A 13,952-nucleotide genomic window follows, 5' to 3' on the forward strand; every position below is an offset into this window, starting at 1 on the left:
AGCCGTCGGCTGTAAACAACCGGGACGAGTGTGATGAAGGAAAGGGGGACAAAGTGGGACTCGTGCTAATGAGAGAAGAGTGAGAACAAAGCCTAATGGGACATCTGTGTCAGTTTAACAGTGATGAGTGTGAAGTAAAGAAGATGAGCCAACTGCCATGTTTTTTATGTGTCTCGATGGTGTACTTGCACGCAATTCTCATGAAGACTGCGTGATTTATTTTTTTTGTTGTTGTTTTTATTTGTTGTTTTTTTTTTCTTTTCATTATGAATAAAATTCTAAGTGTGGTTTCAAAGCCAAGCATCGAGCAGTGAAGAGCAAAGCACTTAAAGAAATATCGCACCACAGCAGGTCTTTTAAGCATCGCTGCCTATGTCAACAAGCGGAAATCTCGTCAATAAAGAAAGAATAAATGACATATCTACAACTGCTGGCACAAGGCAAGCAGCTGTCTGCATTAACATAAGTGTGACACCTTGTACAGCACAATAGTTATCCAAATCCACTCTTCTCAGCACAGGTGCACTCGCAGCCTGTCTCTCTGGGGCCTAGTAATCCAAAGCCCAAAGAGCAGTGCTTAAAAAGAAAGAATCTGTTTCTGATCCACTTGAAGACACAAGAAAAAAGTCCCAAACCTTTCCTCAACACCTCCGTTCGTATTTCACCGACACTGACTCTCAGTGATGTTTGGCCGTGACATCAGATCAGAAAGCTCAAGTCTAATATCTCTCAACAGCACAGAAACAAAGAAACTATTAGGGTTGAGTAATGCCTGATAGCGTTTATGTAGTGTTTCCTCTGAATATTATTGTTTCATGGAATTATTTATTTGTATGTACCAGAGGAAAAATATCTAGAAATATAAAAACTGACAATTTGGAAGCATTTCCCTGTGGCGTCTGGTCTTAATTGAACAGATTGAATTCACACCATGGTTTCATACATTACAATAGTTCTCCTCATTTGGAGCAACTCGTGATGTCTTCTCAGATTTCCCAAACAGTCATTCAGGAACTCTAATCCTGCTATGATCTGCAGTCATGCAGCTCATTAACATATCCTGCCTTTCTTTCTATCCCGCTCTTTGGAAATGTTTTAGGAAGATACACTCGCTCACCCAAGCAACCATTAATCACTGATGCCCGTCTCCACTTCTCTCATCATTGATCGGCTATAAAGTCTCATCCATTTCATGGCCTGATGGATCCATTAGCTCTAATGGGGGCTATTTTGCATTGTTTGTGTTCAGTGACATATGCTGTCTTCAGGACTCATTGTGATCAATGGATATGTTGTTTTATTCCTCTTGCTGATCCATGATGCTCTTAGGTTGCTCAGGAATGTATGCACAATTCATCCAGAGTGAGATGAATTAATGGGATTGATAGAAGATTTGACCTGATCCATGAGCTTGTTGGTACGTGTGTGACAGCAATGCATCTGCTTTAAAGTGTACCTGAAATCAAAACAGGGGTTTCAGAGCTTTGTCTCTTAGTGTTAAGGACACCAATGTGGATGATTTTCAGAAATATTTTCGTTTTTAATTTTAAATCTTAACTTTCATGGAAAGTTCTGCTACTAAAGCCTAATTATCTAATGAAAGCTTTTGGATTATGTAGCATTATAATCCCTCCTGTTTATATATGGTTTTATATGTCCAGTAATCATATTCCAAGAAGAACCACATTAAGGCAAAGCTGCAACTGTCATTTGGTGCGACCATTACTTTTTAATCCCTTCTGTATATATGTCATATTATATGTACAGTTATCATATACCAAGATGATCTACATCATGGCTTGGTGAACTTGTCATTTGGTGCAACTGATCATTTTCAGTCCCTCAGGTTTAAATATGGTTTTATACTGTATGTCCAATGATCATGTACCTAGAGGACCTATGTTAAGGCTAGATTTAAAGTGTCATTTGGTGCAACTATTACTTCTAAATCCCTCATGTTTATGTTGTTTTATGTGTCCAGTGATCATATACTAAGATGATCTACATTAAGGCTAAGGTAAAACTGTTATTGTGTGCATCCATTGATTTACAGAAGTAAAGAAACTGTTTATTGTAAAGTGGGGGCTATGTGTTAAGATGTGATTTAGGTCATGTCAAGGTTAGTATTTATGATTTACTATTTAGTATTCGTGATTGCTGCCAAAAGCTGGCTGGGTCAAACGATGTTCTTCGTAAAGGTCATGCTGAATGCTTGCATGATGGATGAGTAGGAGTTCTTAATGTCCATGTGTGCTGATGGTATTGCAAATGACCTTTAGTTCATAAGGCGATGGAAGTTACTGCAGAACTAAATTATACACTCTTTTCCTGACTGAAAACCGAAGTCCTTAGGATTTGCAGCTGGGCGTTACATGTTAATAGATGCTTCAGGAAATCCATCAATCCCTCCTAGGCAGGAGAATAAACCAGAATATTGAGCCGAGTCAGTGGCCATTAATGTTATTTAAGGTGTTCCAGTTTCTTTGACTAGCTGTGAATACAAAGGCAAACTTGACTGATTAGAAATGTCTGATATATCACCTGGTGTTTCTGGTGTTTACACAAAAATGTAAGTAGTATAAGAAACAGATTTCAAAATATATGTATGTCTGGTCCTGGTTAAGAATTCTTGTAAGCACATTCTTGTAACTATGGAAGAATTGATTATTTTCAAAAAAGATTATTTCCTCTCATAATATGAATCCCCACTGATTATGGTGTGGCTATATAAGTACAGTAGTAGCTGTTCTGATGGGTTGTTAAATGATTTGGTTGTTCTATTCCTCTGGCATCATCCCACTCACTGAGACAGATTAAAAGCTATATGTGGGCAGATAAAACACACAGCAACATAATTGGCTACTCGTCTCCCCCTCAATGGGGAAAACAATGCACACTTAATGTTCTATTAATACTGAATAGGATTCGATGAGTCAAAGGGCAACAATTGGCGTTTGTGGCACAATAGCATCAACAATTCCTGATACCCTTTCCTTTTTTTATATGTCCTTTCTGCATATGTTTATGATCGGTAAAGTATAGTGAGAGTAATGCAGTTATAAGACTGAGCAACACATCGATCCTGAGTTCGGTTCACGGGATGCACTTATTTGTAGGGATTTCAGAACAACGTAACAGATATTGCGTCATCGGGTAGGCGTGGCCTATTTGATAATCTAACCCTAACCGTAGTTGTTGGTTGTTTATTTGTTTTCGAAAATAGCTGTAAGATAATAAAGCATAATAGATATAAAATATAAACTCTACCTGTATGACTGTGACTGTTTTGTCCTTCATTATCCATTGTAGGAATGATCTTTTTTTTTTTTGAAAGAGGGTGTTTTCCCAAGACCTCCAGAAACACGCCCACTTTACGTTGTGGTAACGAAACCCCTGGAATTTAGTGAATGCCTTCAGTTTACTGTCTGTGGAGTTTCCTAGGTTCTCTGGTTTCCGCTCATTTCCCAAACATATGCCGGCTAATGGATTGGCTGCTCTGAATGCACACCGTCCTGACCAATCCTATCCTTTCTTACTGACTATAAATTAATGAATAATGACACACACGGGGGGCACGGTGGCTTAGTGGTTAACACGTTCGCCTCACACCTCCATGGTTGGGGGTTTGATTCCCGCCTCCGCCTTGTGTGTGTGGAGTTTGCATGTTCTTCCCGTGCTTCGGGGGTTTCCTCCAGGTACTCTGGTTTCCTCCCCTGGTCCAAAGACATACATGGTAGGTTCATTGGCATCTCTGGAAAATTGTCCGTAGTGTATGATTGCGTGAGTGAATGAGAGTGTGTGTGTGCCCTGCGATGGGTTGGCACTCCGTCCAGGGTGTATCCTGCCTTGAGGCCCAATGATGCCTGAGATAGGCACAGGCTCCCCGTGACCCGATGTAGTTCGATAAGCGGTAGAAAATGAATGAATGAAAGGATAACACACATGAAAAGGCAGATATGGTCTACAATGACCTTGAAGTTCATATAGTCAGTCACATAAATACAAGACAATCAGGTTTGTAGAACTAGCTTATTAGTATTGTGTTTCTGATTGTTCAATAAAGTACAAGCTGTAAGTGGCTTGATCTTGAACGGAATGATAAAAGATTCATGGAACGGCGAGGTTTGGCCTGCTTATCGGATCAGTGGAGCAGGAGGTGCCCCACGCTGCGAGACAATTATGTCACTGTGCATTATTTCGAGTTAGCATGACTCATATCGATGGACAGTGCAAGCAAAATCAATATTCTACCTCCAGGCATTCATTGGCAAAATTCCAAGTAGGGGATTGGTGGATATATTAAGTTACAAAGCAAAGAATAGCATAATAGTTGGATATTTTGCTGAACCTAAACACAACTCTGGATTCTCTAGAAAGAAAAAAAATCCTAGAGAAAACCAGATTGAGATCATTTTTAAAGCTGGCATCCATTCTGTAATTAGTCTTTACTGGGTAGTGGGAAAAAAAAAGGCTAGTGCTAAGCAGTGAAGGCTTGTAGAAGCTTTCCTGAAAAGCCAATCTCATCTAAATTCAGACATCTGCAATAATTAGGGAGAAAATATACTCATGAGAGCCATGGAAGTCACTTATATCGAGAGGGCTGTGAAACGTGCTGCGAACAATGAAAAGTGTCCTCATCTGACTTTTTTTTTCCCTCAATAGATGAGCAAATGTCTATACCAGTGTCTCGCTCCCCATGCAGATTTCTAAGTAATGGTGAACTGAAGTCTTTTAAAAGAGTATCTGACTCATATAAGATTGTTTGCTGTCGTAATGCAGACTCCTCTCTTACTGCATTATTAAACTGTGAATGTTCTTCCTCTGCCGGAAGAGATATGAGCACATCACTCTACTTATGCACAATTGCGAATTTAAGATGATGTATACAAGAGAGAAGGATTTGTACAGTACTTTTGAACATCTCAGGCTTTGTCATGTCAAACTTACAAAAGATACTGCCGGTGCTGATACTGGAGACTCCTAGCATCAGTGTTGAATAATCATCTCCTTTAAGAACACTGTTGATTATAACAACGATATAATTCAGTATAGAAACAGTAATGTCTAAGAACCTGTGATTTGCCGTGCAGCTGAAAGGATAGCTGATAGGAGAGATGCTATTAAACAAAAATGAATCTACATTTTCCAACAAGTTATCTCTGCGCATAAACAAGCGATGTGGTATAATGAGGTCTACCTTCTATGATCATGACACGATCTTGAAATTAACATATTGATGTGCATGGGTTTGGCATAAATAGTGTTGAATTAAAGGTGTACAAATGCTATCTATAGCCCTAACTTCAACCTTTATATGTTGTCACCTGTGATCCAGTCAGGAGAAGTGTGATAAATTTGCAAGTATGAAATCAATCTGACGTGTAAGGAATACGTGTCATTATTTCTGTACTTTATACTCCTACTTGACTGAGATTGTCTTGAAAGAGTGTTAAAGCAGTGGATAAGAGAGAGAGAGGCAAGAGTGTACGATGTTTGAGAAATGCTTCAGAAAACTGAGTCGGGCCGACAAACAAAACAAACGTGTAGCCAATGAGCATAAAGGGGCGTGTCTTTTCAGTATGCGGCGGAGAGAGTGTTCAGTGCACGTGTCTGACATTAGCAGAAAGCGGTTAAAACATTGACATGGCGGATAAAAACGAAAAGCGAAAAAAGGCTTACGATAAGGCAAGAAGTAGGACCCGTGTTAATATAGGATCAGCTTTCCAGCGCTGGAGAGAACTGAACGTCGTCTTCCGCGTGAAACGGAGCTAAACCTTTCACGGTACAACACACAGTACTACAAAAACACATTTGTATTACCACAGTATTACTCATTGAGTTCATTTATTGATTAAAAATATCCCCTCGGCCGGCTGCCCCAGCAGGTTCCGCCCTAATAGTTGCCTGGGTTACGTATGTATGTGTGGGGCGGAACTATCAAAACAGGGGTGACACCCATTTGGGTTAGGGGCGTGTTTGTTTTGGTGATTTCAAATGTCAACATTGGCTTTCAAACATCGTGCACCGTACCTTTAATACAGTGAATATTTGGTGAGTCTGTTTTAAGAAGAAATATATTACGTATAGATATCGATACATATAATATCACGTTTCCCAACAAAGCATGATTTCATTGCTTATAAACGCGTTCCTAATTTCTAGCTTGAATGATGTAGAGTGAGCGTAATCAATTTTCATAGTATTAAAATAAACCAATTACATTGTGAAAGGATGTTGAGGCTGATGGGAGCTATAACTATAGTGTTAAATTTAAGCAATTAAAAACATGCCTGGTTGGATGGCACAGTGGCACATGTCTGCTGCAAAACACCAGTGTTGTGGGTTCGATTTTTAGCTCAAGTGGGCGCTCTGTGTTTGATATAATTTGTGGTTTTATAGATACACATTCAAATCATGCTGAAAGAATGAAAACTATTTGTGTAAGTGTTACTCAGTTCAATCATGTAGAATATGTACATATTTGAATGAAGTAAATTCAGTGAGCTTCCTCACGTGCTGTTTTATACTCCAGGTTATCCTCGCTACACTGTAATTGGAGATCACAGTTCTGGGGAACACCACCTAAGGATCCAGAGGGTCGAGCTATCGGATGATGCTGTGTTTGAGTGTCAGGCCATCGAGGCTGCCATGAGGTCTCGACCTGCTCGACTCACAGTTTTGGGTGAGTTTTCACTTTGCAGCTTTTACATAATCTTTTGCAAATCTTTTGGAAATCCCTAACATTTAAAGCAGTGGGGTGTATAGAGATTTGTTTTGTCACAAAAATTGCGTCAGTATTCTAAGGCGAACAGTTTGTGTGTTCAGAGCTGGGTTATGAATATGCAGAATTTCTAGGCAACCCAAAAAGTGCAATTCATACAACTGAGGTTGTCATATTTTTATTCCTGAATAAGAGTCTGAGATTTCTGATTTTCATATAGAGACATGGTTTACAAAGTTGGGTCCAGACATTTACTTTTTTTTTGTTTTGTTTTTTTCCCCCACATGAGAGATTACTATCAACTTTTATCAAGATTGTAATGTTTACTGCTTAGCGTATTTGTAAGCTTAATTGCTTAATCTAAACCTCAATAGCTAAGAACAAGGACACATATAACCTTAAAACTTGTTTTTTTATTAAAAATTATAATACATTGTGATTAATATGATACATTTGGGAAGAAAATGATGTAAAATCTGATCAAATGACATTTACAGGGTCAATTTTTGATAGTGATCTCTAAGGTAAATCTCTGCTGGGATCATAAGAGGATCATAAGGGGTCCCTGGTTACAGAAATTTTGAGAGCAAGAACTCTAGAAAAACTCTAGTCTTTAAAATGAAAAGAAACAATAAGTGGATTGTTTCACATAACTCAAGTCTGTATCCAGCCCAATCATTGGTTTAAAGCTTTAATATACAAACCAAGGAAGATTTGTAGTGCATTTTATTCAGTTGGATTAAAATGCCATGCATAGGAAAATCTAAATTCTCGAAGTTATAATGGAAGGGATAAACTCTCATCCATCAGTCATCACTTTTATAAAGGGTATCAGTCATATATCCTGGAAAGGTCTGTTAGGGACGTCATCTGAAAATGTCACCTAGCGCTTTATAGATTAGGTACATATTGTATACCTCGTAAATTAGAACCTGGCACATGAGGGTATAATATCAAATGTTACTAAATTTTGTTTACAGAAGATTAATTAAGAAGAATAGAAAGGTACCTTGCAAATGAGGTCCAAAATTCACCCCATCAGTGACGCTACTAGGAAAATAATAACATCCAATGTACAAAAAATACAAAAATAATAATAATTCACTGACCAGTGTTGCCCTGCTGGTGCCATGAGTTCTCAGTTTTAATTTTCTGCTACGAATCCTGCCATCTTCATTATTAAACCAGAGAGGTCATCGAATCTTAATTAAACTTTATTGGTTTATTATACAACGTTGCTGTTTCTGCATTATTGGGCAGCTACTGCGGTTATCTATGTTCATGCTCCAATCAGCTACCTGGAGGGTTTATCTTCAGCACTGAGAAACTAAACTCACACTAAAACACACACACACACTTATCTCTCCCACCAGGCCAGGCCCGGGGAGGCGTGTAGCTGGGAGAGCAAGAAATACAAAAAAAAAAGGTGAAAGAGAAAGAAAGAGATGAATGAGACAGATAGAGAGAGAGAAAGGCTTTAGGCTCGGCCACCACAATGCGATTCGCCTTATTGATCTCTTTTAATAAAAAGTGAAACTAATGATCTATGAGGCGGAGGAGGTGGCCGTGGGGGGAGAGGGAAGGAGAGAAGACAAATTGCATTCCATGGTGGCTCGCTTCTTCTCTCTTCTGTAAACGAGTATGAATAAGTAATTATAGATGCCTTATTATGGTGTAAAGAAGACCAGTCTCACCCTTCATAAGCTTTAGACCAACTGTGATCCCTTGGCACTGCATGCTAGAGGTAATGAGTTGGGAAGACAATGATATACATGCTGTGTTTTTCAATTTCTCTTCTTTTTCTCAACCTCAATTGGTAATGATTAATTGGATCATGATTATTTTGTATTGTATTGGGGTCTTCAGCAAAACTAGTTTGTCAAATAAACCGCCATGAGCTATGGCTTTTGTTCTTTGTACATAGTTCACATGTTATCCAGATTGGATAATGTTTGTACACAGTCCTTTATCTTTAGGTTGTTGGATTTGCTCATGATTTGGATTAATATTGGATCGCATATTGAGTGGGAGATTAGGTAATAAATCAAGGTCATAAAATAAAAATCTGTAAATATGGTGTGCCCAGTTTACCTTTGTTGTGCGCTCAATTGACTACTTCAAGCTTCTTAAATGAATTAAAATGCTTTGGTCAAAAAATAAAAAAATACCTACAGACAATTAATATCATTTAATAAACAAATGAATAAATGAATTAACAAACAAACAAACAAACAAATAAATAAATAAATCAATAATTCAATGCAAATCGAGATCAGGAGCTATGTGTGGGACATTAACACATAAATTAAAAAAATACATACCTCTATTCAGTGCTATTTTTTTTTTTATGGGGAGGAAAAAACTGTGACTTCAACAAAGAAGTGTGTGTGTTTTTTTTTTTTTTTTAGAAATTCTATTTTGAATTCTTCTTCTTCTTCTTCTTCTTCTTCTTCTTCTTCTTCATCTTATTATTATTATTATTATTATTATTATTATTATTATTATTATTATTATTATTATTATTATTATTAGAAGTAGTAGTAGTAGTAGTAGTAATAATAATAGTAGTAGTAGAGGCGGTGTTGCTAGGGGTCCAAGCACTGCAACAGATTGTCTTTGCTAGCATTTGTAGATACTTTTATTATTTCTTTCCTGTTCAGCCATTTTCCATCATGCCCCTCTCTGATATGGCCACTGAAAACAAAAAAACAACTCACGGCTGTGTATGACTATCACTCATAATCTGGGCAGTAATTTATGCAAGTGTGGGATCACAGCCATCACCGTGCTGTCTGTTACGCCCCAATCTGTGGTGTAGTGATGACAAGAGCAGGAACTTGGCTGCTCCTCTCCGACGCATCTTACCTGACAGCTAGAGAAACACCTCAGCCTTTCCAATTCCCCTTTATAACAGGGCTGTCTCTCACACGGTTGGCTGTGGATGTGGCAGAAAGTGTGATCTGCCAGTTCAGACAGCGCAGGACACACTTCCACACATCGACTGCTTTTATATTTAATCACACGTTACTAAGTTTGCGAAATGAAATGCTATTCATGTGGAATATACAGTAAAACCTATGAAACTGTTATAAAGAAACTGGGACATGAGAGTTGAAGATACTGGCTGACTTTACAACATATACATTCTGAACTTTTGTAAGGATTAATGTTGTTCACAGATGATTCAGCTTTTTGGGTTTGACAAATCAAATTTTTTTAGCCGGTGCTTTAATCATTTTTTCTTATTTATGTCTCACAAACCACATAGAAATGTGATGAATAAAGAATTTTTATATTACTTTTTTGACCTGTGATGGAAAGGTTGACAGGAATTCTCTTTGAGCTATACACAGCATTAAAACCCACAGTCCTTCTTCTATGCAGCACTTTGTCAACGTCTCCGTCCATGAAGGCAATGAAAAGTTAAAAAAAAAGCCTTTGTATGGTGATCTGTGAACTTCACTCTGTATTTTAACATGATTCTGGGACTTTGTGTGACCTCTAGTGGCTCCTCATGACTGCATTAGGGAAGAAGGATGGGAGTAAGTGGTTTATCTGGGCTGTCTGTCATGCCCTTGAGGCTAATTATACATCTACCTACAAGAGAGCTTTTTCAGCCTCGAGGGTCTTTCTGGCCTCACAAGAGTGCGACAGATGCTGAAGTGTGGACAGATAAGCTTCATAAAATTTAAGAAAACACACACACACACACACACACACACACACACAGTACTATTCAAGCATTTCTGGTAGCATTTCTGTCTCATGAGTACCATGATCAACGCATTATTGATTTCAGCTAATTGATATTTTTAAAGCTCTTATAAATTTGTCCTTGGATTCCTCTTCAAATGAATCCTCTCAACTCAATTAATATCCACTTCCACTGATTAGTGATTTTGACGCATTCCCAAAAGAAAGCCAAACATTAAAGTCAGGCAAACAATTTCCACAAGTCATAATGCATTCCCAAGTATTCTCTGTTAATTTAAGTTATAAAACTACTCATTAGAAAATGTTTGCCTTTCCAGAAATTAACTCCTTACAAAACACAAGGGCTAAATCTACCTCAGCAGTTTTTCGTTTGCTGCTGCGCAAATTATTCATTAGGATGTATGACTATGAAAAGATCAAGGGTCCTTGCGGGTGGAATAAACAGTTTGAAATGTAGGCTCCTTGAGTTAAAGAGCACTCCAAGTCCTCTGTGCTTTTTCCTCCGTCATTTCATAAACCCGTCTCAAGGCATGAAGATTATTAACTTTTAATTGCGAACACAGCAACACAGGACACATCTCCAGATCATGGCAGCATCAGATGCCTAGATCGAAGTTTATTAGGGTGAACAAAGGAATGTAATCAAGCTAGACTGTGCCTTAAAACGCAGAAATAATTCATTTCAAGTTTCATCGCCTACGAGTCCCTAGAACTGAAAAAAACCCTAGAAATGTTTTGACCAAAATATATTTTCTTTGATTTTATAATTGGCAATCAACAACTCTCCATGTTGGTTAGTAATGCACTGGCATTCGTTTTTGATGAACACAAACTACAAATCTGGTCTCAATAAATCCAAATGAAATGCTTCATAAATGGATAGTGTCCTGGGGAAAAAAAACAAAAACCGTTATGTTATAAAAATGTATATATATATATTTCTAAAAACTGCATGCTTTTCGGAACTGCAATTACAAAATTAAAAAAAAAAATTCCTGAAACTAATTACAAAATTTCCAAAAAAAAAAAAAAAAAAAAATTATAGCATTTTATATTCAGGTTAAGCCCTAAAATGAAAAAGGAGAAAATCTCATTTAAAGATTTAATTCCAGCTGACTCCTGAGTGGAGCTACAAAAAAGCATTATAGCTCTCTACAGTATATCTGGCACATTGTGTGTTAGAATCCCATAAAAGCTCTAATGCCCGTAGTCTCTGGGTGGGAGGGGTAGCATGCTCTCTTCCCTGTCAATCACAATGCCACTATCCAATCATGGGCATCTGTGAGTTTATGTATGTGGAAGATGTTTATGTTCACATGTCCTGAAGGAAGCATGTCGCCCACACGTCACTCTCACCGACTGGTCGCTGTCATATGATACAGTTGTCGAGTCTGAATCTTGTCTGTACTACTGGTGATTTGAATGATCTCAATCAGCACTTTTTTATTTTTACCCTTATTTTATTTAGATCTATTCACTCACCTCACAAGACTGAATATGAACTATAAAGTGATCAGGGTGAATAGCAAGCAAACAAGGTGCACACTGCAAACTCTGCTCTAAATGTGCACATACAGAACATCTCTTAATCAGCTCCTACTGTACCAGATGTCTACATTTTTTTATTTTTTTTTGGGCAGTGACCTTGTGATGTGACCTTAGCCACCTTCGCTTAAACATATCTGGGTTCTGAGTGACAAACGCTTCTGATGTGCAGATGTTCTGCCATTTAAAGTACACATCAGCCTGGTAGAATAACATCTTCAGCAAATTAAAAGCCATGCTTAAGATATTTATTTAATTTTTATATCACAGACAGGCCAACAGATGTCCACCAGCTACAGGTCTCATTCTCTGGAGAATTGCATTTTCCATGCTTTGTTTGCCATACACAGTCCTTGACTATCATCCTAGCCTTGTGCAAAGCAGGACTACTGTAATCATGGAGACTCAAAAAGAAAATAAGGCTCCATGTGTTTTACAGAGTCAAAACAATCAGGCAAGTGAACAAAGAAAAGTCTGGAAAGTCTTCTCATTGTTTTATTTGTATTACATTTACATTTACATTTACGGCATTTAGCAGACACCCTTATCCAGAGTGACTTACAACTGAGCAACAGAGGGTTAAGGGCCTTGCTCAGGGGCCCAGCAGTGGCAGCTTGGTGGACCTGGGGTCCAATTTGTATCAATTATAGTGTTATCAGTAAAGTTTAGTTTAAATAGTTAATAGTTAATATTAATTCGTCTGCGATTCACCCAGCGATATGTCCACTCGGAGGTGGGCTCTCTGAGTTCCGACAAACCATACCGTTATGCAAGTTAAGGGCATCAACAAGGCAGTCAAGAGAACATCAAGACATGAACTTACCTGGAGCCTCGGCTGACAAGAATTTGCAAGGTTACCATGTGTTTATAGAAGGTTTATTCGGGAAGTGTATCAGGATATGACCGCAGAGGTAAATTCAGGAGATTTGCAGACCAAACTCTGGGTGTTCCTTCTAATTCTGTAAAAGACAGTCACAGTCACAAAAGACAGATGGTTCCCTCAACCTCCCAACAATCCTCTCTTCTTCCTGTTACTGCTTATCCTTTTAGCTTTGTTCATTTCATAAGGACAGTCTTTCACACATCTTGTTGTTATTCACAGTGGTTCAATCCAGTAAATGGAGTAGGCAATCAAGGTTTGTAAACCTGTAAAGATCTTCGATATTCACTCCTGAGAGAGAGCCACAAAGATGCCCCAAGAGAGGAAAAATGAATGGGAGCTTTTATTACTGAATCCGGTCTACTTTAAACAGCTGTGTTTGTGACAGCACATGAAGGGAGAATTTTGACTTGAAACACTGAGCCACATGTGTCACTAAACTCCATTTCTTAACCCCATAATTCTTATGTAATGAATATTTGATTATGACATAACCATGGATAGATTTGCTGTTTCACATCTCCATGCTGCCTGGTTCAAATTGAACTTGGGTCTCTTGAAAAACGTGCATGTTTTTAGCCCTGTCTGCACAAGTATACCCTTTGTTCCCAAGCTTTTTCCCATCTCCTATTGAATGCAAATAAGTGGTTTGGCTAAATGTACAGATGTCCATGGTGCCCTGCAATAGGTGCTGTTCTAACTAGAATGTGCTCCTACCCTCAAATCCTCCACAACCAAGGTATGTAGTTATGAGTTTTAGGATTGGGACCCTTTAACAGGTCCCCTGCCCTGTGGCATCACCAGTCAATCCCCGACCTCTCCATCACAGGCCATAGAGGCTCAGCATGCAGGCGATGGGAGCTGTTGGTGAAACAGATGGCTGCATTGTTGTTCTAGACATGGCAGCATCGCTAGGCTTGCTTCGCTGCATTCCTCCATTTCTCAATTCCATTTCTACTAATGTTCTCTTCCATTGTCCTCCAAATTAGCCTCTGCACCACTCTCAAACTCCAGGCTATAGGATGAAAGACCATGTCACTGACCTGTTAGTCAAACTCACTGCTGATATTTTAGACTGAGAGTAGGTGTCGG

At 38.5% G+C, this 13,952-nt stretch overlaps 1 protein-coding gene across 2 annotated transcripts in view; it reads left to right on the forward strand.

The window, feature by feature from the left end:
• kirrel3b (kirre like nephrin family adhesion molecule 3b) overlaps nt 1-13,952 on the forward strand; it is a 208,461-nt gene that overhangs the window by 142,905 nt on the left and 51,604 nt on the right. For both annotated transcript variants that reach the window (XM_060878681.1, XM_060878682.1), the window contains exon 3: nt 6,533-6,682. In XM_060878681.1, the coding sequence (XP_060734664.1) occupies nt 6,533-6,682 (150 nt within the window). The remainder of the gene's footprint in view (nt 1-6,532; nt 6,683-13,952) is intronic.

Source organism: Tachysurus vachellii, chromosome 9, assembly GCF_030014155.1.
Source record: "Tachysurus vachellii isolate PV-2020 chromosome 9, HZAU_Pvac_v1, whole genome shotgun sequence".
Classification (NCBI taxonomy): Eukaryota; Metazoa; Chordata; class Actinopteri; order Siluriformes; family Bagridae; genus Tachysurus; species Tachysurus vachellii.